We start from the raw sequence: 23,145 nt of genomic DNA, 5'->3' as shown, positions 1-23,145 counted from the left end.
CCACTCCCAGGTTTTTACCCAGGAGAAATAAAAACATATGTTCAGAAAAAGACCTGTATGAGAAAATTCATAGTAGCTTGAGTCATAATAGCCAAAATCTAGAAACAACCCAAATATTTGTCAGCAGGTGGGTGGATCATCAAATCGTGTATATTATTTATACCAAGGAAATCTGCACAGCGATGAAAAGAATGAACTATTGGTATACTCAGCCAGATGAACACGTCTCAAAAAATGATTCTGAGCCAAAGAAGCCTGACTGTACATCTCCTGTGAGCCTAGTTATTTGAAGTTCTGAAACAGGTCAAGCTGTGAGACGTGGTAAAAGTAGGGTGCCACCTGCGAAGGCAGAGAATCTGGGCATGAAGGCAGGTGTGCATGGCATCCAAGGGCCACTTACGTGGATCAGAGACGTGTAAGATTTGTGAATTGTTACAACCGTTTTTCAGCTGATGGAAAAGAGGCACATTGAGGAAGGCCTTTCCTGATTCCCACAGAGATCTTGTCTTCCTGGAAAGAAAAGATGCCTCTTCTGAGGTCAGGGCCTCTCTCCAGCACCACCTCCCCCTTCACGGACCCTCTGACCTCCTGTCTCTGCAGCTCTTTTACCAGTTCCAAGGCGTCCACACCTGAGAGTCTTGAAACAGCCAGCTTGGCGTTCCTGCTAGTCCCTTTTGCCTCCACATGATGACGTGTCGCCTCACCCCCTCTTCTCACTCTGTCCCCTGCGCCCCGTCTCCTTTAGACAGCGTCTACATCCCTATGTGCATTGCTGTCTCAGGTTTGATGCCTGCTTCCTGTCCTGCTGCATCCCCCAGCCCGCTATGGAGGACGTGCTCCACTAATATAGAATGACTGCATGAATGAATGAATGAATGAATGAATGAGCTGCGTGATTCACCCATCAGAGCCCACCCCATTTGGCTTAAAAGTCTCCCGATTTCACACCCCAGGATTAGGGGGCTTTTTTTTTGTTGTTGTTAATTTATTTTATATTTTATTTTTTTTTGGCTGTGTTGGGTCTTCGTTTCTGTGCGAGGGCTTTCTCCAATTGCGGCAAGCGGGGGCCACTCTTCATCGCGGTGCGCGGGCCTCTCACTATCGCGGCCTCTCTTGTTGCGGAGCACAGGCTCCAGACGCGCAGGCTCAGTAATTGTGGCTCACGGGCTTAGTTGCTCCGCGGCATGTGGGATCTTCCCAGACCAGGGCTCGAACCCGTGTCCCCTGCACTGGCAGGCGGATTCCCAACGACTGCGCCACCAGGGAAGCCCCTAGGGGGCTTTGTATAGACTTGAGGTTATTCATCTTGGGATGGGGTCGGCGACTGCCTCCTTCTCCGGGGATTTTTGAGGACGTTGGTCCCCTTAACGCAGGGTTGGGACCCCGGCTGGCGCATCTGAACTGGGACGCTCTGAGGGGGAATGAAGGAGAGAGGTGTGCGATGCTAGCGGGCTCCGACCATCCCGGCCATCGCCACCAGGGGGCAGCACCAGGCTGCGCGAGTCTGCCTCACTTCCTCCCTCCGGGCTTTGCTGGACGGACAGGTCCCCATCTAGCGCAGTGGGGACCGGGGAGCAGGGCCGCCCCTGCCATCGTCCCTTTAGGGCTGGCCTGGTGCCTTCACACCTCCCTGGGGCTGAGGACTCCTGTCCCACCTTGTCCTCCTCAGGCCAGGCTGCAAGGAGTGAGGAGGCCTGAGAGAGGGCTTGAGGCCAGCCCAAGAGCACGCCTCCCGGTTAGACCCCAGTCCCTCCGCACCCAGATGCGGGACCCCATGGGAGAGCCATGAGGCCTGGCTGGGCTCCTCCTGGGCCTCTTCCATGAGGATCAGTTCTCTGCGAGGGTCAGGGCTCCTGGAGGGCTGCTTTGTTGCTGTTATTTGTTTGTTTTTAACCTTTGCATCCCTTAAATAAGGCCTGGCATGGAAGAGGAAGAAGGTGGTTAAAGCATGGGCTCTGTCACTCCCAGCTGTGTGACCCTGGGCCTCAGTTTCCTCCTCTGTAAAATGGGTATAACAACAACAACAACAACAACAATAATAATAAAACTTCCTGCTAAGAGTGTTACGAAAATTCAAGAAGACAGTTTTACCTTGCTGGCTGATACTTCACACATGCCTACTTTCTGTTCCTTCCATCCTGCCCCCCCTCCCCCCACCCACCCCCAGCCTTGCAGCTCCTGCCACTTGGAGGGCTCTTTCCTGAGATATCCCATGTCTCATCGTCAAACTCAGCTCATATGCTACTTCCTCATGGAGGGCTGCCATGGACCCCCGGGCGAGAGGAACCACCAACCACCCTCTACTAGGCCACCTGGTTCATTGTTATTTATTTATTTATTATTTTTTGGTGCGGCATGCTGGATCTTAATTCCCTGACCAGGAATCGAACCCGTGCCCCCTGCACTGGGAGCGCGGAGTCTTAACCACTGGACCGCCAGTTTTGCCAGCACTTACCTCTGCCTGGAATTGTCCGGTTCCTGTTTAGTTTACTTGATCAGTGTCTATTGTCCCTAAAACTTCAGCTCTGTGAGGGCGGGAACCTCACTGATTTTGTTCACAGCTGTCTCCCCAGTACCCAGCACAGTGCCCGGGACATAGTAGATGCTCAATAAAGATTTGTTATATGAATGATGAATGAAAGAAATCATGTGAAGCACATAGAAAGCTTGCAATTAGGGACTTCCCTGGTGACGCAGTGGTTAAGAATCCGCCTGCCAATGCAGGGGACACAGGTTCAAGCCCTGGTCCGGGAAGATCCCACATGCCACGGAGCAACTAAGCCCGTGCGCAACAACTACTGAGCCCGCGCGCCTAGACCCCGTGCTCCGCAGCAAGAGAAGCCACTGCAATGAGAAGCCCATGCACCGCAACGAAGAGTAGCCCCCGCTCACCGCAACTAGAGAAAGCCTGTGCAGCGACAAAGATGCAACACAGCCAAAAATAAATAAATAAATAATAAATAATTTTTTTTTTTTTTTAAAAAAGCTTGCAATCAATAATGACCATACTAGGGCTTCCCCGGTGGCGCAGTGGTTGAGAATCTGCCTGCCAATGCAGGGGACACGGGTTCGAGCCCTGGTCTGGGAAGATCCCACATGCCGCGGAGCAACTAGGCCCGTGAGCCACAACTACTGAGCCTGCGCATCTGGAGCCTGTGCTCCGCAACAAGAGAGGCCGCAATAGTGAGAGGCCCGCGCACCGCGATGAAGAGTGGCCCCCGCTTGCCGCAACTAGAGAAAGCCCGCGCACAAAAACGAAGACCCAACACAGCCAAAAATAAATAAATTAATTAATTAACTAATTAATTAATTAAAAAAAATAATAACCATAGTAACTTAAATTAGCAGAGTCCCCAAAAGCAAAGGCAGGGGGGCAGGCCATCCTGGGAATGGAGTGAGCTTGGAGTTCTGGCAGCTGGGAGTCCTGGAGGACCCTGTTCCTCTCCTGCTTGTGACCCTGAGCTCCTCACTCACCCTCTCTGGGCTCTGCAATAAGGAGGACTCTGCAGCCAGGGCTACTCAAGGAAAAAAGGAGATGGGACTTTTTTTTCCCCTTCCTGCTCATCCTGTTCCCAGAAGGGCCCAGCTCCTGCAGGGAAGCGAGGAGATAAGGAGGAAGGAATCTGGAGGAAGGAGTGGTAACTGCAATTATTGTGCAAGAGATGGGGAGGGGGGCTGGGTTGCCAAGGGGCTGCGGAGGGGCAGCTGGAGAAGCTCTCCAGCCTGGGGAGGGGCTGCGCTTTCCCCGAGCCCTCCCTTCCCTCCTTTCCTGCCCATCAGAGGGGTCCCATCTGCTCTATTGGCAAAGGGATCCCTGAGCCCTGGGTGGGACCTGCTGGGTCATACTGGGACGTCCCCTAACCTCTCTGGGCTGCATTTCCAGCTCTGCTAACCAGTCATCTGTCTGCTTTCTCTTCCTCCCAGCTTGTGGTGAGCTGGGGGCAGGAGGCATGGGAGGTGGATGGGCTGCTTGCTGTAGGCGCCGCCTCCCCAGGCCCCATCGCTTATTGGGAGGGGGGAATTCTTGTCCCCTGGGCACCATCGGAGGCTCTCTCTCTGAAGAGTGGGCATCCCAGATGGGGGTGACTTCTTCCCTGATGGGTGCCTTCCATCCCCTGCCCTCAGAACTCTGTGAGTGAACTCTGAGGCCTGCCTGGAGGAGGAGGCAGGGGGACTGTTTCTGGACTGAGAAAGCTCTGGGGTCTGGAGTTTGGGGGAGAATCCAGGGAGCTGTGCAGTGGGAGAGTGTGTGGTTATGCATGTTTCCATCTGCGTGTGTTTGCATGGGGGGCATGTGTGTGTGGGGGGGCGGATATTGGTGGTGTGTGTGGTATGTGTCTTGTCTGCTCGTGTGTGTGTGTGTGTGTGTGTGTGTGTGTGTGTGTCTGTGTCCATGAATATCTCATTTACATGGAGTGTTTGCAGTGCAGGTTTGTGTGTGGAGGTGTGTGTGTGTGCTTGCGGGTGTCCATGCACCTCAGTGGGCTCTGTGTCTGTGTCCTTGTGGGGTGGGGGGTGGTCTGTATTCTGGGTGAGCTCACAAAGCTGCTCCTGGGCCCTTTTCCCTCCTTCTGTCAGCAGGCTCAGCCGGCCCTCTTAGCCCCCTTGGACCTCACCCTGAGTGGGTTCCAGCCTCAGAGCTACCTAGTGGGGGGTCAGCCCAGGAGGAGCAGAGCAGAGGGCAAGCCCCCACCTCCACTGGCCTCCCACCCGGCTTGGGGTGGAGTTTCCAGCTCCCTGTCAACTGTAGGCTCTTCTGGTGCCATTTTACAGAAGGGAAAACTGAGTCACTCCCCAGTCCCCTCATCCGTGGCCGACCTTGCTATCCCCCATGACATTGCCTCTGCCCTGGTTCTTCAACATGTATTTACTGAGTACCTACCATGTGTCAGGCATACAAAACCAAGCAAGACAATGTGCCTGCCCTGGCGAGCCAATGTGTTAGTGGGGAAACAGACACCAAAGACATTCACAGGGGAGAAGGGTGAAATGGTAATCACGAGCGATGGGACAGACTGATGGAGGGCACGCACTTAGTTCAGGGTGGGTGGAAGGTCCCCTCATTTGAGCAATGACCAGAAAGAGGCAGCCTGGGAAGATGCAGGGGAAGAGAGTGGCCCCAGATCCGGTCATTGGCAGAGTGAAGTTCACCCACCATCTGGCCCCGCAGCCTGCACTCCTAGCTCAGCACAGCTGGATGGGGCCACTCACCCTGCTCACCAAAACATCCCAAAGATGTAAAGTGGCTTCTCAAAACGATGAAAGAATTAGAAGGAAACAGGAAATGCCACAGAGTATTTATCTAACCTTAGCAGCAGGCCGAAAACCCCAGAAGCAGCATAGGAAAGGATAGCTGGATTTGGCCATGTGGAGCAGGTGGGCCCTCCTGTGGATGCCGGTGATAACGATGTGTCAGTCGTCGGTTGTAACCAGTGAACCACTCTGGTGCAGATGCTGCTGGCTGTGTGGGGGCAGGTGATGTCTGATCACCTTGACCTGCCTGCAGCTAGAATCCTGCTAGCTCGGTTTAGCCAGAATCCCCCTTGACCCATGATGTTTCGTTTCTTCTTAGTAATTTTCCATCCATTGTCCTCCCCCCTCCCCCGCCACAGCCCGCCCCCACCCCCCGCTATAAATTTCCAGTTTTCCTAGCTGCATTTGGAGTTGAGCCCAATCTTTGCAAAAACCCCATTGCAGTGGTCCCTACACCTATCGTGATTGTCCTGAACAAAGTCTGCCTTACCGTTTTAACAAGTGTCATGAGTAATTTTTTCTTGAACAATGGTTGGATTTATGCTTTTGAAAGCTCATTTTGCCTGCTGCACAGAAAATTGGTGCATGAGCATGGTTATTAGGGAGAGGCAGAAGGAACTGGATGGAGGCTGCTGCTCCTGGTGAGATGGTAGAGGCCTAAGTCAAGGCGGGAAGAAACGGGCACAGGTGGGTGGACTTGAGATACACTTTGAAGGGAGGATTCTCCATTCATACCTGCTTTAAGCCCTTACCTGGCTGCCATCGCTCCCTAATTGAGACCCATAAATTTAGCCCATTCTGGCAACTGCCATCTCACCCCACACTCCCTTTCCTCTCTCTTTGTGTCTTAGCGCCACCATGCTCCTTCCCACCTCAGGGCCTTTGCACATGCTCTCACCTCTCTCAGGAATGTCCTTTTCTTTGTTTAATTCCTGATTAAAGATCTCAGGTCAATCAGCACTTTTCAGAGAAGTCTGTCCTGGCTCCTCCAGCACCATGCCTGACCCTGCTGTGGGTCACAGAGGGATTTTGTACCTTGTGTGATTACTGGTTTAACATCTGCCTCCGCTATTAGAGTGTACCGATTGGGGTGGGGGCGGGGGGGCAGGGCTAATGAGAGTTTTGTTGAGCCCAGAGCTTGGAACAGAGTACAGGTGCAATAAATATTTGTCAGATGGCTGGCTGAATGGCTAATAAGGCCTTGCTGGGCAGAAAACTTAGACCACATGCCCTCATCAGCTGTTAGCTCAGGTCTGGCTGCTAGGTCAGTGCCATCAGATGGGGCCAAGGTGGTGGGCTGATGTCACTGACTGCAGGAGACTTAAGCAACCACAATTTGGGAGAGAGAACTCCCTGCGACCTGTCTCATCCTATGGCAGAGGGCGGGCACCCACTGAGCCATGGAGGCTTATCTAGCCCACCACCTGACATCTTGGTTATTGGTTAGCACTACCCGTCTACCACTTCCCCAGGCTGTGACTCCTCAGGGGTGGGAACAGGGCACTTTTTATTTCTGGGTGCTCAGTGCCCAACACAGAGCCCAGCATGGGCAACACATCCAGTGAAGACTTGTAGACCCGAACTGCACAATCTCAGGTGTGAAATTCTGAGAGGCTTCAGTTTAGTTGAGAAGGGCTTTGGGGAGAAAAGGAAGAAAAGGGACTGCCTTAGTTTGCTCTGGCTGCCGTAACAGAATACCATAGACGGGTGACTTAAACAACAGCAACTTATTTCTCCCAGTTTTGGAGGCTGAGAAATCCAAGATCAAGGTGCTGGCCAATTCAGTTCCTGTTGGAGAACCCTCTTGCAGGCTTGTAGAGGGCTGTCTTCAACAGTCTCTTCTTTGTGTGGGTGTAGAGGAGGGAACAAAGGAGGTGGGAGGGAGAGGGAGATGGGGGGAGAGAGAGTGTGTCACTGGAAAACTGGGTTCATCTCTTGGTGGGTGTGGAGCGAAAAGACACAACCAAGCTAAAGATCAGGAGAAGGAAGGATTTATCATTACTGGCAGCAAGTAAGGAGAACACCTGGGATCTTTCCCAAAGCAGTGTCTCCCCAACAGCAAAATTGGGGAAGTTTTCTTTTGGCCACACAGCTTATGGGATTTTAGTTCCCTGACCAGGGATCGAACCTGGGGCCCCCCGCAGTGAGAGTGCCAAGTCCTAACCACTGGACCGCCAGGGAATTCCTCAAATTGGGTAAATTTTAATCCCCTATTCATGAAGGGGATTGAGCAGAGGAGAATTCAGCATAGAATTGGGGCAAAGGTCGACAGAGTCCAAGTTTTAGTTGATTGAGGTCAGGAGGGTCAACATCATCACTCCCTTGAGGAGGAACAACTCTGTTTTATCGCTGAACTCTTGTTTCTTGACTACTTTGCCTTTGTTCCTGCATTCCCTCACTTCCCTGAAGATCATTAATTATTGAGCCCTGTTAAAACACAAACATTGTGGCTGGGCTTAGATCACAAAATGGCTTAGGCCAAAAATGGCTACTCTTATGTCAAGAAAGCCATGCCTGGTTCTTTCTCCGAGGACCCCTAACCTATCTGCATACAAGAGCAGGCAGAGCTGGTGGGTTCCAGGAGGGACCCCCGTTCCACTCCCACTCCTGGACCCTGTTGTCGCAGGACAGTTACAGGATCCCTCCCCCCTTCCCACCCCTCAACTACCAGCCTGAGCCTGGGTCCAGGGCTGGGTTCCCTTTCAAAGGCTGCTCCCAACTTGCTGTGTGTGAGGGGGTGGGTCACCTCTCGTGCCTCACTTTCCTCTCCTATGAGAGTACGAAATTAATTAAAAAAAAAAAGAAAAAAGGGGGTGGGTGGGATGAATTGGGAGATTGGGACTGACATATATACACTATTGATACTATGTATAAAATAGATAACTAATGAGAACCTATTGCATAGCACAGGGAACTCTACTCAATGCTCTGTGGTGACCTAAATGGGAAGGAAATCCAAAAAAGAGGGGATATATGTATACGTATAGCTGATTCGCTTTCCTGGACAGTAGAAACTAACACAACATTGTAAAGCAACTATACTCCAATAAAAATTAATTAAAAAAAAAAGATGAGAGTAGGGTCATTTACCTGCAGACACAGAGGACTCAAGGAGGGAGTGGAAATTAAGAGCAAAACAAACAAAAACAACGAAATCAACAGATTTCCCTCGTTTTTTTGTTATTTCTTTCTTTGCATTTTTTTGGTTTTCTTTTCCTCCCTTCGGCCGCTCTCTTCATTCCTTCTTGTCATTCCTAGATCTCTTTCTTCGCGCTAAAAAGGAGGTGCCCCGGGGCCGTCCGGATTCTGGAGCTAAGGTCAGGTGGGGGACCTGACCCGACGCCGTTGGCTAGGGGAGGGACCTGCTCGGGCGCGAAGACCAGACTCTCTCCCTTTTCAGGGGAGTTTTCTGGCCGAGGTGCGGCACAGGCGCGAGACCGCGTACTCCCAAGGCCACGCGCCCGGCGATCCCGCCAGTCGCGCGCGAGGACACAAAGATCCCGCCGGGGCTGTGCTCCCGCCCGCCCCGCCCCTGCTCCAGACCGCAGTCCCATTGGCTGAGAGCCCCTGGGGGCGGGGTCAGGGGCGGGGGCGCGGCGAGCCCGCCCCGAGAACCACGCCCCCTCCCCAGCTCTGTTCCCGCAGTTCGAGCAGAGCAGCTGGCTGAGCGGAGTGGATCGCCAGGTAGGGAGCTTCTCCGGGGACCCCAGGAGGGGTGTGGTGGGGTGTCCCCGCCCCGAGGGCGGCCCAGGAACTACCGGGATGGGACCTCGGCCTCTTCTGCCGCCGCTGCCCCCTTTCACCCCCGCCTCTGCAGGGTCTTCCAGCTCGCCGGCAGAGGGCCCCGGGCTGGGTCTCTCTAGGCCCCTAGGAAATGACCGGGCCGCCTTGCCCTATTCGGGGAAACGCGGGTTACTCATCTCCCTCGGGAGAATGGTGGGTGTGGCAGCAGCTGGAGGGATGTGGGGCGGACGTCGGGTTGCATTTCCCGCCTGGCCACCTGTTTTCTTCGGGCGGAAAAAAACCTCGCCTCCTCCTCGTCTCGCCCCCGCCCGCCCTCCCCGCCGCCTTACCACCCTCCCCCTGCTTTCGCCTGTGGGCTGGGGCAGGATGGGGTGACTCGCGGTGCGCTGGGGCGAGGCGCGGCGGGGGTGGGGGGCGCCGCTCGGGGAGGTGGAGGCAGCCGCCAGCCAGGCCTGGTCGCGCCAGCTGTGGGCTCAGTGGTGGGACCTCGGCCGGGCTTGGCGGGGAGGTGGGCTGGGGGTATCCTGGCGCCGGGCGATTGGCCGCGTCTGGGGAGGAGGAGCCGCCTGGCGCTCGCCCGGTGTGTTTGCGTCTGGATGGGGGGCCCCCGAGGCCTTGCCGAGAAACTTCTCCCGCGCCCACAGACTCCCGCCGCGACAGCCTCACTGGCAGCCCAAGTTTGCAGGCCGGAAATGCAACGGTTTTTTGTTTTGTATTGATTTCTAACAAGGAAGCCCCTGGTCCCCACAGCTTATCTGGGGTTGGAGTGGATGTGTGTATTGGGGGTGGGGGACAGGAGATCAGCCCCTCCAGGCACGATCTCCGTTCCCACAGGCGGGGGTATCTCACTGCAAAATAGGAGGCTTCTCTGAGCCTCCGTCTCCCCATCCGTAGACTGGGGATGTAACTTTTCCTATCATAACGGGGTGAGTGAGAATAAAAGGAGATGGCTGACCCAGTGCGGGGAGGAACGTTAGCTACTGTTAACATTTTTTACTGGCTTTTTGCATATTTCTTGGTCTCTTCACTCCCTCATTGGAGGAGTCTTGCCCCTCCAATGCGTTCGCCACCCTGAACCCAGGGAGAACTTGTAAAAACAGGTTCAGATCAACCCCCGGCCTAAAATCGTCCGCTGATGCCCCCATTGTCGGTCAAGTCTCAAACTTTTCAACAGAGCTTTCTATTATCTTCCCCCGAGACCCTCCCAGCCTCTTTCTGCCGCCCGTCCTCCCTCCCCCTGGGCCTTTGACCCTGCAGGTCCCAGGAAAAACTTCCCCACTCCGCCTTTAGGACTCGAAGCAGCCGCCGCCGCCTCGGGGCCAGGGGCCTCCTCCAAGCCCCCTCTGTGCTCGCCTTCCCCGGGCGGACTTGATGACCGCGGTTCTCAAAGCTGCCGTGTTTGTCACTCCCTCCCCCCACCCCCGCCCCCAGCTGGCGCAGGAGCCCCAGCAGAGCAGGAACTGGGGCCTGTAGCGCCGCCCAGCCCAGCCCGGAGTAGATGCTCGCAATGAGCTGAGCCAGGCCCAGCGCCGGGCTCTGGGTCCTGGGCGGGGACGAGGGTGGGTCTTTGTCTCACCGAGTGGCAAAGTCAGGGCATTTGGTTTGTGTCCCATCAGCAGGGACAGGAATGGGAGGGATTATTCTAGATGGCCCCAGGCCTGACAGTTCTACCTTTAGCGGCTCCACCATTGTTTCCAGGCCTTTGTATCAGGCACCCCCTGCACAACATCCTCCGCACGACGTCTGCCGGGCTGGGAGGCTGCACCAGGACTGTCCCATTTGACAGATGGCGAAACTGAGGCAGGGAGCGGTGAGGTCGCTTGCCAGGGGTCACAGAGGGAGTGGAGTGCAGAGTTAGGCCTGAGACTCAGGTCTGACCGAAGCCCTGGGAGAATGGAGGCGAGGATGGAATACAGGAAGGCTGGAAGTGGGGGTGATGCGGTGCGGAGTCGGCCCCTAGTTACGAACAAGGGCTTGGGCTCCTCCCAGGAGGGCTGCCCAGGCTGGGAGCCGGCGGGCGCAGGGTCCTGGGTGGGGCGGGCCGGTTCGGGAGCGCTAACGGGGGTAGTGCTGGAGGGGCGCCTTTGCTTCCCGGTAGCTGGCCCTCGGGTTTCCGGCCTCTTCGCAGCACTCTGGGGCGGCCGAGCAGTTCCCGGCTGGGCTTGCCGCCCCCCCTCCCCCCCTCCCCCCCTCCCCCCCTCCCCGGACGCGGGCATCGCGGGCTGCACCCTCCGCGCCGAGTTTGTATTTCTCCCTGCTGCTGGCGCTGCAGGCTCCTGCCAGGCCGCCCCGCCCTCGCGCCCCCTCCACTCGATTCCCCACTTCCCCCCACTCCGCTCCCTCCCCCCTGACTCCCCGCCCCACCCCTTGGCCTCGGCCCTCTCTGAATCCCCGCCCCTTGAGTCCCCGCCCCCTCCCTTTCCCCCTCCCCTCTATCCTCGCTCTATTCCCCCTCTGCCTCGCCAGAGCCCCACTCTCCCGCGAACAATGGAGGGGAATGTGGCCCAAGCCCGCCTCGGGCTCCTCATGGGCCTCCCCTGCTTCCTGGGACCCCACTGTCCAGCCTCTGCTGACTCACCCGGCCCCTCGGTCCACGTGCCCTTGGTTCTGCGGGGCTGGGGCTTAGCTGGGCTGGAGGCCGAGAAGGGAAGGGAGGCGTCTCTACTGCGTCAGCTTACAGACGAGGAACCTGGGTGTACTAAGGTGACTTTGTGACTCACCTAGAGCGCCCCCCCCCCCAAAAAAATTTCCCTTCCACCCTCTTATGCTGGTTGAGAGGTGCGCAAGGCCGATAACCCGGTAACCCGCACTACTCTTTTGTGTGTACTACTCTGTGTGGGTTGACCAGCATCTACCTTGCTAGGGGGAACTCCTTAGAAATGCAGAATCTGGGACTCTACCCCCATCTTCAGAATCTACGAGTCGGTTGGTTCTCCAGTGTCCTGTCCTGTTCCCTTCATGCGGGCTAGTAGTCATCCCCACCTGCCAGCAGTGGCCTGGCCCTGGGGCTGGGAGGTGTCTGAACATGGTGTCCAGCCCTGGCCTCCCCCATCCAGAAACCCATGGAAGGCTCGGCACCCCATTTTTCAGAGTAGGCTTGGAGAGATCTGGCTTTGCTGAGAACCATGCTGAGAATGAAGCTCCCAACTTGAACTCAGCTCTTTCCCCTCCATCTCCCTGCCCTCAAGGGTCTGAAGGCTACCAAGAATGGAGCCTTGTGGAACGAACTGCAAACTCCTCACTGAAGTGTAAATGACTGATAGCACTGCCAAGGATCCCCTCCCTGGAGTCAGCAACTGGCTACTTGGCTCAAGACAGACGATTGGTGGGATTTGAGGCCGAGAGGGCAGGAGAGGAGGGGGTTAGCAGGGGCTCTGCAGGATTGGGTCTCCAGTCCCTTGATATGTGGGTGGGTGGAAGAGGGGTCAGGAAGACCAGAGCCTGGTGCCCAGCTGAACTCTCTGAACCTTCCAGGAGGACGTGCAGGGCCTGTGGAAAATTCCCAGGCTATTTTGGGCTGAGGCCCCCTTCCTGCCCTTTCCCAGGGTAAAGGCCCTGCTGGTGCTGGGGGTGGGGTGGCCTCGCCCCGTCCACTGGTGTGCACACACAGGCAGTGACAGGTGTGCATCCACGTGTGCACCTGGCTTCAGACACACACATGTGCGCACACACACCATACACGTGAACAGAGCCAAACACGCCCATACAATCCTGTGCACACACAGCCATACGCATATACGCACATGCACACACACAGGTGTGTGCACACAGCTCAGCAGCTGTGGCATGCCTTGGGCATGACATTCCGTCTGAGTTTGCTGCAGGCCTGAGGCCCATCCCAGGTCTGGCCTAGAGCCTCCTAGCAGCCTGAGCCTCAGTTGCCTGTTTGCAAATGCCCTGCAGCTGTAGGGAGTTGAGGGGGTCCGGGAAGGGGGCTAGTGGCAGCGGGTGGGCCCTGCCTCCTCCAGGGTCAGCTCCAAGGCTCCCCTGGTGTTGCTGGGAGAGCAGTTGCTGGTTGGAAGCACCAACTGCTGCACACCCCCCATCTGTGTGTTGGGGGGCAGCAGCGGGCCTCAGAGCTGGCTCCTGGGCTACTGGCTCCCCCCTCCCCCAGCTGTTTTCCATACAGCTGGACTTTAACCCAGGCCTCCCCACACAGAGGCCATTCACTCCTTCTCCCTGCCCCCTCCCCCATGCCGCTCCCCCTCCCCACGCAGGCCCCTGGGGGCGGGCTGGCTCTTGTCCAGGCCTGCTCCAGCTGCCCCAGCTGCTTTCAGCTTGGATGGCCCAGGGGAGGCGGGCAGGGTGGTGGTTAAGGCTCCTGCGTCTCCCAGGCCGGCACTTCCCTTCCCGTCCCCGCTCCGGGAGGCTCTGGTGCCCCCCATGCCTCAGTTTCTCCCACTGCCAGGTGCGCATGCGTGGAGCCCTCTGCTGCTGCTCGACTGTGCAAGGCACCGAGCACACAAGTACACATGAACTCCAGCAGGGGCTTCGGGTCCTAATGCTGCTTAAGACCCTGCTCTGTCCCAGCCCCAGTGCAGGGCCCTAGGACGTGGGGGGACTCCATGCTGCCTTCAGGTTGCTCCCCGCTCAAGACGGTGGGCTTCCTTCCATCAGCATCTCTGCAGGACTGGGTATACTAGTGGAGTCAAGGGAGCTGGGGTGGAGAGAGAAGGGGGGCCCCAGTTTGGGCCTGCTTCATTAACCCAGGGGGAGGTAGGCCTGGCAGGGGACATGGGGACAGTCAGACAGACATGGGTGTGAAGAATGAAGACACATGGGGATGATGGTGATGCCCTCCTACCCACCGTGTCTCTCACCTCTCACCCCTCCTCCCCCAGTGCCCCCCCACCCCTAGTCTCCTTGCTGGCCTTCCATCACACCTGCCCTTGCCAACCTCAGGGCCTTTGCACAGGCTGTTTTCCCACACCTGGAAGAGCCTCCCTCTGTTTTGTAAATGGTCCACTCTTTCTTACTGTCTGGGACCCAGCCTGCACCCTCTTTAGAGTGGCACCCCAACCCTGCTGCTTTTTATGTCCCTCTATGTATTTTCTTATCAGCCCTTTCAGCAGTCTGTAATGATTATTTATTTTTTGGCCACACCACACGGCTTGTGGGATCTCAGTTCCCCTACCAGGGATTGAACCTGGGCCATGGCAATGAAAGCCTGGAATCCTAACCACTAGGCCACCAGGGAACCACCTGTAATGATTTTGTTTATATATTTATTGATCTGTTTCTTCTCTGGCTCCAAATTCAGCCCCGTGTCTCTAGTGCCATGAACAGGGCCTGACACCGGGCACGTATTTGTTGAATGACTTTATGATGACAGTTATGACAACAATCGTAGCTGACACTTAATGCTCCCTTGTTCTGGGCGGAGAGTATGCAGAGTGCCTAACGTGTATTATTTCATTTCAACTTCATGACAATGGTGTGAAGTCAGAACTATTAAAATCCCCATTTTCCTCATGCAGAAACCAAGGTCCAGAGAGGTTAAGTAACTTGCCCAAGATCACACAGCCGGCAGGGTGGGATTTGAAGTCAGATGTGCCTGACACCAGGGGAAAGAGGGAGATTGTGGGTGCGGGGGAGGGCACTTCCCCGCCTCACCCTGGTGTCACCAGGATGCAGTGGTCCCACCTGCTGTCCTGGGTGGGGCTTTCCATTCTCTGGGCCAGCCCCCTTCCCAGAACCCCAGGCATTGAACATTCTAGGACTCTATGACCTGTACTGGTGGGTCATGCTGGAGCCCTGACCCCCGGCCAAGGAGCCGGGGCCTTTCTGGGGTGGCTGCGGCTGCAGCTGAGAAAAGGGTCAGGAGGTAGCTATGTCACTTCCCCTGGGAAGCCAGCTGGCCCTCTCCCCTCCCAGCCAGAGGGAGGGAGTCCTGAAAGGGGAGGGTGAGGGACTGCGGGGGACTGTGGGGACAATGTGGAGGGAGAGGTTTCCTCCTCTGGGGGGAGGAGGTGGCCCTTTCCCTGGAGGATGCAGTTTGAAAACTGGTGCCCTGGGGCTGCGTAATTACTATAGACCAGGGGTAATTACTATAGACCAGGGTCGCAGGGGCAGGGTGGTGGGCTGGAGGCTCCAGGCTGTCAGAGGTGCTAATTTTTTCAAACTAGTTGGAAACCTAGATTTGGGGGCAAACTCCTGGGATGTGTAAAAGATAGCTCATATTTTAAATTTGAAAACCCCGTGTGAGCCACACAGAACCCAGCAGGGCTGCCCTGTGAACGGGGGTGATGCCTGAGTCAGGCTCCTCCCCCGTCCTGGGGCCACAGGGCCGGCTCTCCTCCACCTTGGGTCCCCATCCCCCTCCCTGAGCACGTGCTGAGTGACGCCCACCCAGCTGCCCCACTGTGCAGATGGGAATATTGATCCCAGAGAGGGGAAAGGACTCAGCCAAGGTCCTTTGGCTCCTGGGCTTTGCTCTTTCCTCGTGGCCTCGAGGCAAGGCCGCCAGTGTGTTGGGTACAGCGGGCACGTGCTGCTCTTGACGCGGTTGCCAGAGCGAGGCAGGGACTATGGAGTCTGTTCCGTCCATCTCCACCTGGGTCTGCCCCCGGCCTCTGATGCATGTTAGGGGTCATGGAGGGAATTCGATTTCTTAGCAGCAATCGGAGACTCGGGCTGTGTGGAAATTAACTTTAAGGCCTGGATCTGAGTAAGGGGCCTGGTGGAGATGCTGCCTTTGAAATGCCCCTGCCGCTCAGGGTCCCACGCACTTACCTGCCGGGCCTCCCTCTCCTGGATGCAGGCCTGACTTGGGGTCTGAGCCTTCTTTGGTTTGTGTCCCGGAGTTTCCTGGAGGAACACTTGAGTGTTGGTCCCTTTTTTGCCTCTGCCTTCCCCACAGTGTCCGGCACTTAGCCGGGGCCAGGAAATGTTTGATGAGTGGCTGGAGTCCTCATCTAGGTGGTTGGCATTGAAGCATCCCCGCCCGCCCTGCCTGCCTGCCTGCCTGCCTGCCTGCCGGCCTGCTCCCGCCCTCCCTCCTTTCTTTCCTTTCACAAGGATTTACCACGCCTGGCCCGGCGTGTGCCAGGGTCTGTGCTGGGCACTGGGAACATAGAGGGGGCCAATGGTGTCCTTGTCAGTGATGTGACCTGGCATTTCCGTACAGAGCAGTGATAGCGGGAGGCCCACGGCAGCTGCAGGAGCCCAGACCAGGCACCTGCCCCGGCTGGCGTGAGCTGGGCGTGTCTCTGGAGCAGGTGACCTCCACGCTGAGTGAGCCTGGAGCCTGCATTCCACAGTCAGAAGAATGAGTCTCAGATGGCAGACGCTGGGGTGGGGAGGCAGCCGGGGGGCCCCTCCTCGCAAGGCGTGAGCCCCTGAGCGCCCCTGTCCCTCTCCAGGTCCGCCATGTCATCTGAGCCTCCTCCCCCATCGCAGCACCCCACCCACCAGTCCTCGGCCGGGCTGCTGGATACCCAAGAGGCCCGAGATCGCTCACCGTCCCCGCTTCGGGGCAACGTGGTCCCGAGCCCACTGCCCACTCGCCGGACAAGGACCTTCTCAGCGTGAGTGTCAGGCTTCCTGAGACAGGTCGCCTGCGGGGTCCAGAGAGCCTCATATCCCTGTCTGTCAGATGGGAGACTCGGGGGTGGGAAAGGGCTGATGGTGAGAAACTGGGCAGGCGCCTCGTAAACTCTGTACGGCGCTGCTCCAGGCCCACTTGAGGCTGTCACGAGCTGGGGGCAAGGATTGAGGATGGCCAGGGGTGGGAAATCGCTGGGGTCTTAAGTCATCAGGCTTTAACGACACACAGGCCTCTTCCCCCGTGAGCCCTTGACTTCATCGGCTGCAAAAGAGGGACAGTAGCAGGGTGGCCGCGGTGCCGCAGGGGACCCACACGGTGCCTGGGAGATGCAGAGCTCAGGCCAACGAGTGGAGGCTGCTGCTAACTGCTGCTGCTAATAGCCTTCGTGGGGAGGGCTGCTCAGAGAGCTTTTAGAGGGGGACACTGAGGCCTGAGAAAACTCTGCAGCGTCATTCAGAGAGTCACTGTCACCAGGGTCTCTGTGAATGGCTCCCAGAGTCGTGCAGTGCACAACCTGCACAGCTGTACGTGGTGGCCCTGGCCAGCACTCCCTGGGGCACAGCGTGGGTGGGGACTGGGATAAGCTGGGTGTGCCCGGGAAGCCGGGGGCTGTTCTGGAGGGCTGGTGGGGGCCCCTCACGCTTTCCCCTCCCTCTGGCAGGACGGTGCGGGCTTCACAGGGCCCTGTCTACAAAGGAGTCTGCAAATGCTTCTGTCGGTCCAAGGGCCACGGCTTCATTACCCCGGCCGACGGCGGCCCTGACATCTTCCTGCACATCTCCGAGTGAGTCAGCGGCCGGTCTGGGTGGGCTGGGTCTGGGGTGGGTGCTGCCATGGCCCCGAGGAGGCAGGGAGAGCGTGTGACTCTGCTGGGCGCCGGCCATGATGATGGTTGTGCAGCCAGGCGTGTGTGACTCTGCTTGTGATCTGTGTGCAGCAGTGTTCAGCGGTGGGGTCGTTAGCCCGTGGTGGTGGTGGCAGTGTGTCAGAGGCTGCAGGCGACCGCGTGTGCGCGTGTGTGAGTTGAGAACCGCTTGGGGTGGGTCTGAGTGCCCGTGTGGGTCTGGTGGATGGGGAGGGGCGTCCCTGTGAGTCTGGGGAGCTGTGTTTCGCCTGGCGGCTGGGTTCCTGCACTTCCTCGGGGGAAGCAGCCTGGCGAGGTGGGGGGCTGCCTGCGCTCTGCTCCAGGAAGGAAGTTTGGGGCTGGACCCTTTCTCCTGCCACTTGCTCACTGACGTCCTTCCTGCCTGAGTGTCTGGAAACCCTGGGGCGGGCGGTGGGGGGGACCCAGGGTGGAGCCCACCCGTCCTTGGCCTTGGGGCTGGAAGGCGTCCAGCAGCCTGTGCTTCACTTCTGGTCTTCTAAGCAGCCTGCAGATCTGTGGGGACCCGATTGGCACCCTGACCCGCACCCCAACCCTTGACCTTGGCTGCAGCCCCACAACTTTCCGTCTGTGGCAGGCAAAGTCCTTACCCCACACAGCAGACCTGACGATACATAGAAACCATGTTTTTGAAATTAGGATCCTGTTGCACATGTCTGCTGGGATGGGAGAGTTATCCCTTCTGACCCTCCCCCAACATTCTTACACGCCGGGTCTTCAATAGACCCCCGGTACAGCGTGGACCTGAGGATGACACTAGAGCAATGCCTTCCACGTGTGTATGAATCATACGTGGATGTAGACATGTATTTCCACATTGCCTGTCTCCAGAAAGGATTTGTAGTGGTTGACAAGGATACACACAGTGCACCAAAAAAATTAGAAAGGAAAGCATGGGGTTGGGGGGCAGATGAGAAAGATGGGGATACTCTGATGCCTAGTTCCACTGCTAGAAGTGGGCTACACGTTTATTCCTGAGCTTCCTGGTGGCCAAATCAAAGAGGGCAGCACCATCTGCGATGTTATTCTTCAGTCAAGGCAAACCAGTTCCGGGGGAGCTGGCTGGTCTTGGTGCTCAGGATCTGAAGGGGATTTTCCTCCTGGGGTTTCATCAAGGGGGCATCAAGCCGGGCACCTCCCTATCACGGGTGAGACGGTGACTCATGTCCCATAGAAAGTAAGGGAAAAGGACTTTCTGGAAAGCTCACTGGGGTTCTGAGGAGTTGAACAGCAGAGGGGTAGCCTGGTTTCTGGGACTCCTGGATGGGGCAGGGGGTTGGGGTGCTGCTCAGGAAACCCTCACCCGGGCCATCCCCCAACTCGGGCTCAGACTGCCTTTCCCCGCTCTTCCCTCCATCAGGCCCACGGTGCCCTCGTTTAACGTGCAATGTGAGCACCCCCAAGGGGTGGGGCTCCACCTCTGTCTCAGCAACCGAGGTCCCAGGGAAGGAGCTGATTGGGTCTGGGGCTTCTCAGCCACGACCAGAGGGCCATGGTGATGCCCCCTGGTGGCAGGGCAGGGGGGCAGTTCCTCTGCGAGGGCTGGTGTCCTGGCTTCTCTGAGTGCCCGCCCTGAGTGCTCTCTCCCCGCCCCACAGCGTGGAGGGGGAGTACGTCCCCGTGGAAGGCGATGAGGTCACCTATAAGATGTGCTCCATCCCGCCCAAGAACGAGAAGCTGCAGGCCGTGGAGGTGGTCATCACCCACCTGGCGCCGGGCACCAAGCACGAGACCTGGTCCGGCCACATCATCAGCTCCTAGGAGAGGCCAGAGGCGCCCCTTCCCCAGGGCTTGGGGGAGACTCTGGGGTCGGAGGCAGGACCAAACTGGAGAGGACATTCTACCGCTTGAGATGGGGCTTCAAGGGGGGAGTGTGGTCCCTTTCAAGTGTCTCCTGAAGGAGGGGGTGTGCAGTGCTCTCGGCCACCAGCACAGCCTCTCACCATCTGAAACGCATTAAAAGCATTGACAAAGGAGAGGCGCCCACTAGTGGCTGAGTGGAGGGTCTGTCCGAGCCCCACCCGGGACTGGGTCGGGTGGTCTTCCCCAGCCCACAGCCCCTCATCCCTGGAGGAAGGCTCAAAATCCCCAGATCTGGCCCTCTGGGTAGTGACATGGACCCTGCGTGTTTTCCCGGGAGGAATTCCCGCCCAGGCGGCCCCCTTGTGTCTCTCCTCGGCCCTGGGCAGAGAGGCTTTTCTTTCTGGTTCTCAGCTGGTTGTTCAGGGGGCTGGGAGGGGCGGGGAGTGGGGGGAGGTTGGTACCTTTGCAGCGGGAGGTGTCACAGCTGGGTGTCTGGGAGCCCAGAGTCCTCCACCTGGCAGCGACGTGCTCAGAGGCGAATCCTAACTCTCTTCGAAGTCTGGTCCTTTCTGTCCGTCTTCAGGTTGAGTGATCCTGGCTCAGCGGCCCCGTCACTGAGGTGGTGGGTGGGAGTGGGGACGGCGGTGGGAGAGGGGAGTGTGGAGAGGGGAGGGTCTTTGTTTAAGACCAGACCTTTCTCTGGATCCATCTAGAAAAGAGCAGGTGGTTTGCTTCCTGACAGCCTGGTAAAGTCAGAAGTTGAAGGGGAAATACACCTTTGGTGGGGTTTTCTGGAAAACTGGTGTGAAGGACTGCTTAGGATTTTCTTTTTTTTTTTTTATATTTCATAACTGAAGTTCTCACCAGAGCCAGCTCTGTTTGCACTTCGCTGCCGACATTGCAAACCTAAACAGATCCTTAGGATTTTCTTTGCTATGGTTTGGTCTGGCTTTAGTTGTGTATAGCAGTAGCTGGGAAATGCGTCTTGAAATACGTGGCCTATATGTAGTCAAGTGTCCAGGTGTCAGTGCAGGGAGGCGAGCCCTTGAAAGACAACGACGGCCTAATCCAGTGTCTTAAATCTGTGAATTTCTGCAAGGGGGTGGAAGGCCAGAACTATTTTGCTGAGGACTGGTGGAGTTATTGTTGTGTGTGTGTGTGTGTGTGTGTGTGTGTTTAAAGTATAACTGACCTACAACACTATGTTAGTTCCCTGTGCACAACACAGTGATTTGATATTTTCATACATCACAAAATGACCACTGGAGTTTTTAAATAGGCAAGTAAGTGTGTTGGTTACCAGTATGCAGTGAAACATCGTAGTTAAGGAAGTTGATCCTTTTTCCTGGCCTGTCGTGCCCCTCGAAGGGTCCTCCTGCCTCTGCCTTCTGCTGCCCCGCGGTGGCCTTTTCCCCTCCAGCCTTGGATGGTCCCCAGGTGGCCCCTGGATACCCGTCTGCTGGGTACAGACCACGCTTCCAGAGCCACTTCCCGAGACCCGTGCAGGCTCCCGGAGGTTGAGAGCCTGCGCCTTCCCTCCACCTGCTCCCCCAGGCGTCTCCACTGCCTTGTCCTTACCTTGGCACATGGTTGGGGCTCCGTGTGACCCGCCAGCCCGCCAGCGGGCTGGGAGTTGGATCTGCTCTTCTGAGCTAAACTTCGGGCTCTCTCTCTGTGTAGACTCCTTTGTAAATGGCTCTTGCTCTGTCCTTCCTGGTGACCACATCTTTCTCAGTCTGTCAGAGCTGGAAGGGACCCCTCCCCACTCAAGCACAGAGTCCCAAGTTACAGAAACTCCAGAGGCTCTGGGAGGATGGACGGAGGCTCTGGGAGGATGGACGAGGCTCTGGGAGGATGGACGGAGGCTCTGGGAGGATGGACGGAGGCTCTGGGAGGATGGACGAGGCTCTGGGAGGATGGACGGAGGCTCTGGGAGGATGGACGAGGCTCTGGGAGGATGGACGAGGCTCTGGGAGGATGGACGGTGTTGGCAACAGCGCTGGGCACAGAATCCGGATTCCTGACTGCAGGTCTCCTCCCACCAGCCCCTCTCTCAGTAAAGCCTGTTTTGCGTGAGGCTCTGCGTTATGTGTTAATGGGAATCTGGCTGCCAGGGAGATACTCCTTGAAGCCAGCAGGTAAGGGCGTCTCCCCAAAGGAGGCTGACAGTCATTCTACTTGGCAGTCTGGTTTTTTGGGGGATGAATAAGAAAATGGGATCAGCCCTTCTTCCTTAATCATCATCCTCGTGCGTAGGCAAGCTTAGCAGTGGGATGTGGCTTCGTGACAACAGAAAATGCCACTTACGTGGTCAGCTGTGGATAAACGCCCTGTTGCTGCATTTAAATTTTTACTGTGTGAGCAGGAACAGTCTGACCAAGGGCGGTCCAGATGGAGGGAAGTTGGGAAGCGGGAGGGGAGGCAGCCCAGGTTCTCGGTTTCCAGGAGTGCAGCAGGGAGATGCAGGGGGCACAAGAGGCTGCGGAGGTCTTCCTCGGCCAGCGTTTCCCTCGGGAGGTAGATAATGGCTTTGGGTGTGCAGAGGTGAACATCTTTATTGTAAAAATATACAGATTTTCAGAGTGCATTAGGAAAAATTATAGCCAGCCCATCGAACCTGATTAGGGAGAGGCCGGAGTGGGCATTGAACCCCAAACAGATGCGGTGCTGTGCGGCTCGAGGGAGGGAGGGTTTGGTGGAAGCCAGGGTGAAGGGGGCGGGATGAGTTCTGCGGGGGGGTGGGGGGGGGGTGGGGTGGGTGCGGGCAGATGTGGAAGGGAGCTTGGAGGCCTGGCTGAGTTGGCCCTGTCTGGGCAGGAGAGGGAAGCAGCCCTCGGAGAGGAAGTGATTCAGGGCCACCTAGGCCGCCTTCGCCTCACCCAAATGTCTGCCGAACTTGTTTCTTGCTGGTCCTCCAGTCACTCCCTGCCCGGGAGCTAGACAGACCTACCCTTGTCACACACATGGGCCTTCCCCGGCCCCTCCCTTGGGATCAAGTTCAGGCTCCTCACCGAGCTTTATATGGGCCTTCCTGGCGGCCAGTAGCTGCTAGTGGTCTTTCCCTTGAGGCTTCTTAAGCCCTAGAGCCCGGGGCTAAATACCTGGTCAGCTTCTGCAGTGCAGGGGGTGGGGGCAGGTGGTGGGGAAGGGGAGGAGGAGGCTTTCTTAACAGACCCACGCTGACCTGAGGCAACCTCTTTGCTTCCCTCCTGCTCAGCATTTAGCTACCGTGTTTACATTTCTTGTGATGTTGTCTACCGTCCTGGAACCGCAGAAGGCTGAGGGAATGACTTATCCTCGTCTGTCAAGCAGGGTTGACAGTCCCGTCTTACAGGATTTCTGGGGATGATTAAGTTAGCGATAGCTCACACTCTTGTAAGTGCTTCACTAAAGTTAACGCAGTTAAGTTACCTGTGTGGTAGGGACTGTAATCCCATTCGACAGATGAGAAAACTGAGGCTGGGGTGAACTCATCCTCCATCACACAGCCAGTCAGCAGCAGCTGAACTAGGATCTGAATCCTGGAAGCCGGCTCCTACCTGCCAACAACAGAAGCTGCTGCTTTGCGGGCACGTGTAAGGCATCAGCCGCTGCTGCCTGCATGTTACTTACCTACTATTATCTGATGTCCCCACCACGAAGCCCGGCTGGGGAGGCCCTCGGGAGGGCGGCGGGTGCTGGGGAATGCCTAAAGAGAGAAGAGGTGGGATACATGGCTGGGGAGCTTGGACCGGGATAAGACCACAGCAGCAGGGGAAGGATGGCACAGTCTGAAGTCGTTGGAGGTGGGGAGGCAGGTTGAGGGAATTGTGACAGTGCAGGGGAGGGGGGCCCAGCCTGATGGCCGCGGGGTACCTACCCAGGGCAGCCCTGTGCAGGGCTGAGAAACAGCGCACCCTCCACCTCATAAAGGTTG

At 57.1% G+C, this 23,145-nt stretch overlaps 1 protein-coding gene and 1 long non-coding RNA gene across 3 annotated transcripts; one reads left to right on the top strand and one right to left on the bottom strand.

The window, feature by feature from the left end:
- Nucleotides 1-8,869: 8,869 nt before the first annotated feature.
- On the top strand, nucleotides 8,870-19,402 carry CARHSP1 (calcium regulated heat stable protein 1). 2 transcript variants are annotated; one of them, XM_059898163.1, is made up of 4 exons: nucleotides 8,870-8,937; nucleotides 16,359-16,523; nucleotides 17,205-17,327; nucleotides 19,025-19,402. In XM_059898163.1, the coding sequence occupies exons 2-4, from the start codon at nucleotides 16,366-16,368 to the stop codon at nucleotides 19,185-19,187; spliced, it is 444 nt and encodes a 147-aa protein (XP_059754146.1). In that variant the 5' UTR covers nucleotides 8,870-8,937; nucleotides 16,359-16,365; the 3' UTR covers nucleotides 19,188-19,402. The 2 variants fall into 2 exon arrangements, with proteins under 2 accessions (XP_059754146.1, XP_059754147.1); XM_059898164.1 differs by lacking the exon at nucleotides 8,870-8,937 and adding an exon at nucleotides 10,659-10,807.
- Nucleotides 18,377-22,960, bottom strand: LOC132349621 (uncharacterized). The gene is made up of 3 exons (XR_009497713.1): nucleotides 22,842-22,960; nucleotides 19,691-22,768; nucleotides 18,377-19,372 (listed from the first exon to the last, which is right to left on the bottom strand). It is a non-coding gene; the product is annotated as an uncharacterized LOC132349621 (long non-coding RNA).
- Nucleotides 22,961-23,145: the final 185 nt, after the last annotated feature.

This window comes from Balaenoptera ricei, chromosome 15 (assembly GCF_028023285.1).
Source record: "Balaenoptera ricei isolate mBalRic1 chromosome 15, mBalRic1.hap2, whole genome shotgun sequence".
NCBI classification, from domain to species: domain Eukaryota; kingdom Metazoa; phylum Chordata; class Mammalia; order Artiodactyla; family Balaenopteridae; genus Balaenoptera; species Balaenoptera ricei.
This window is presented reverse-complemented; position numbering and strand designations above follow the sequence as displayed.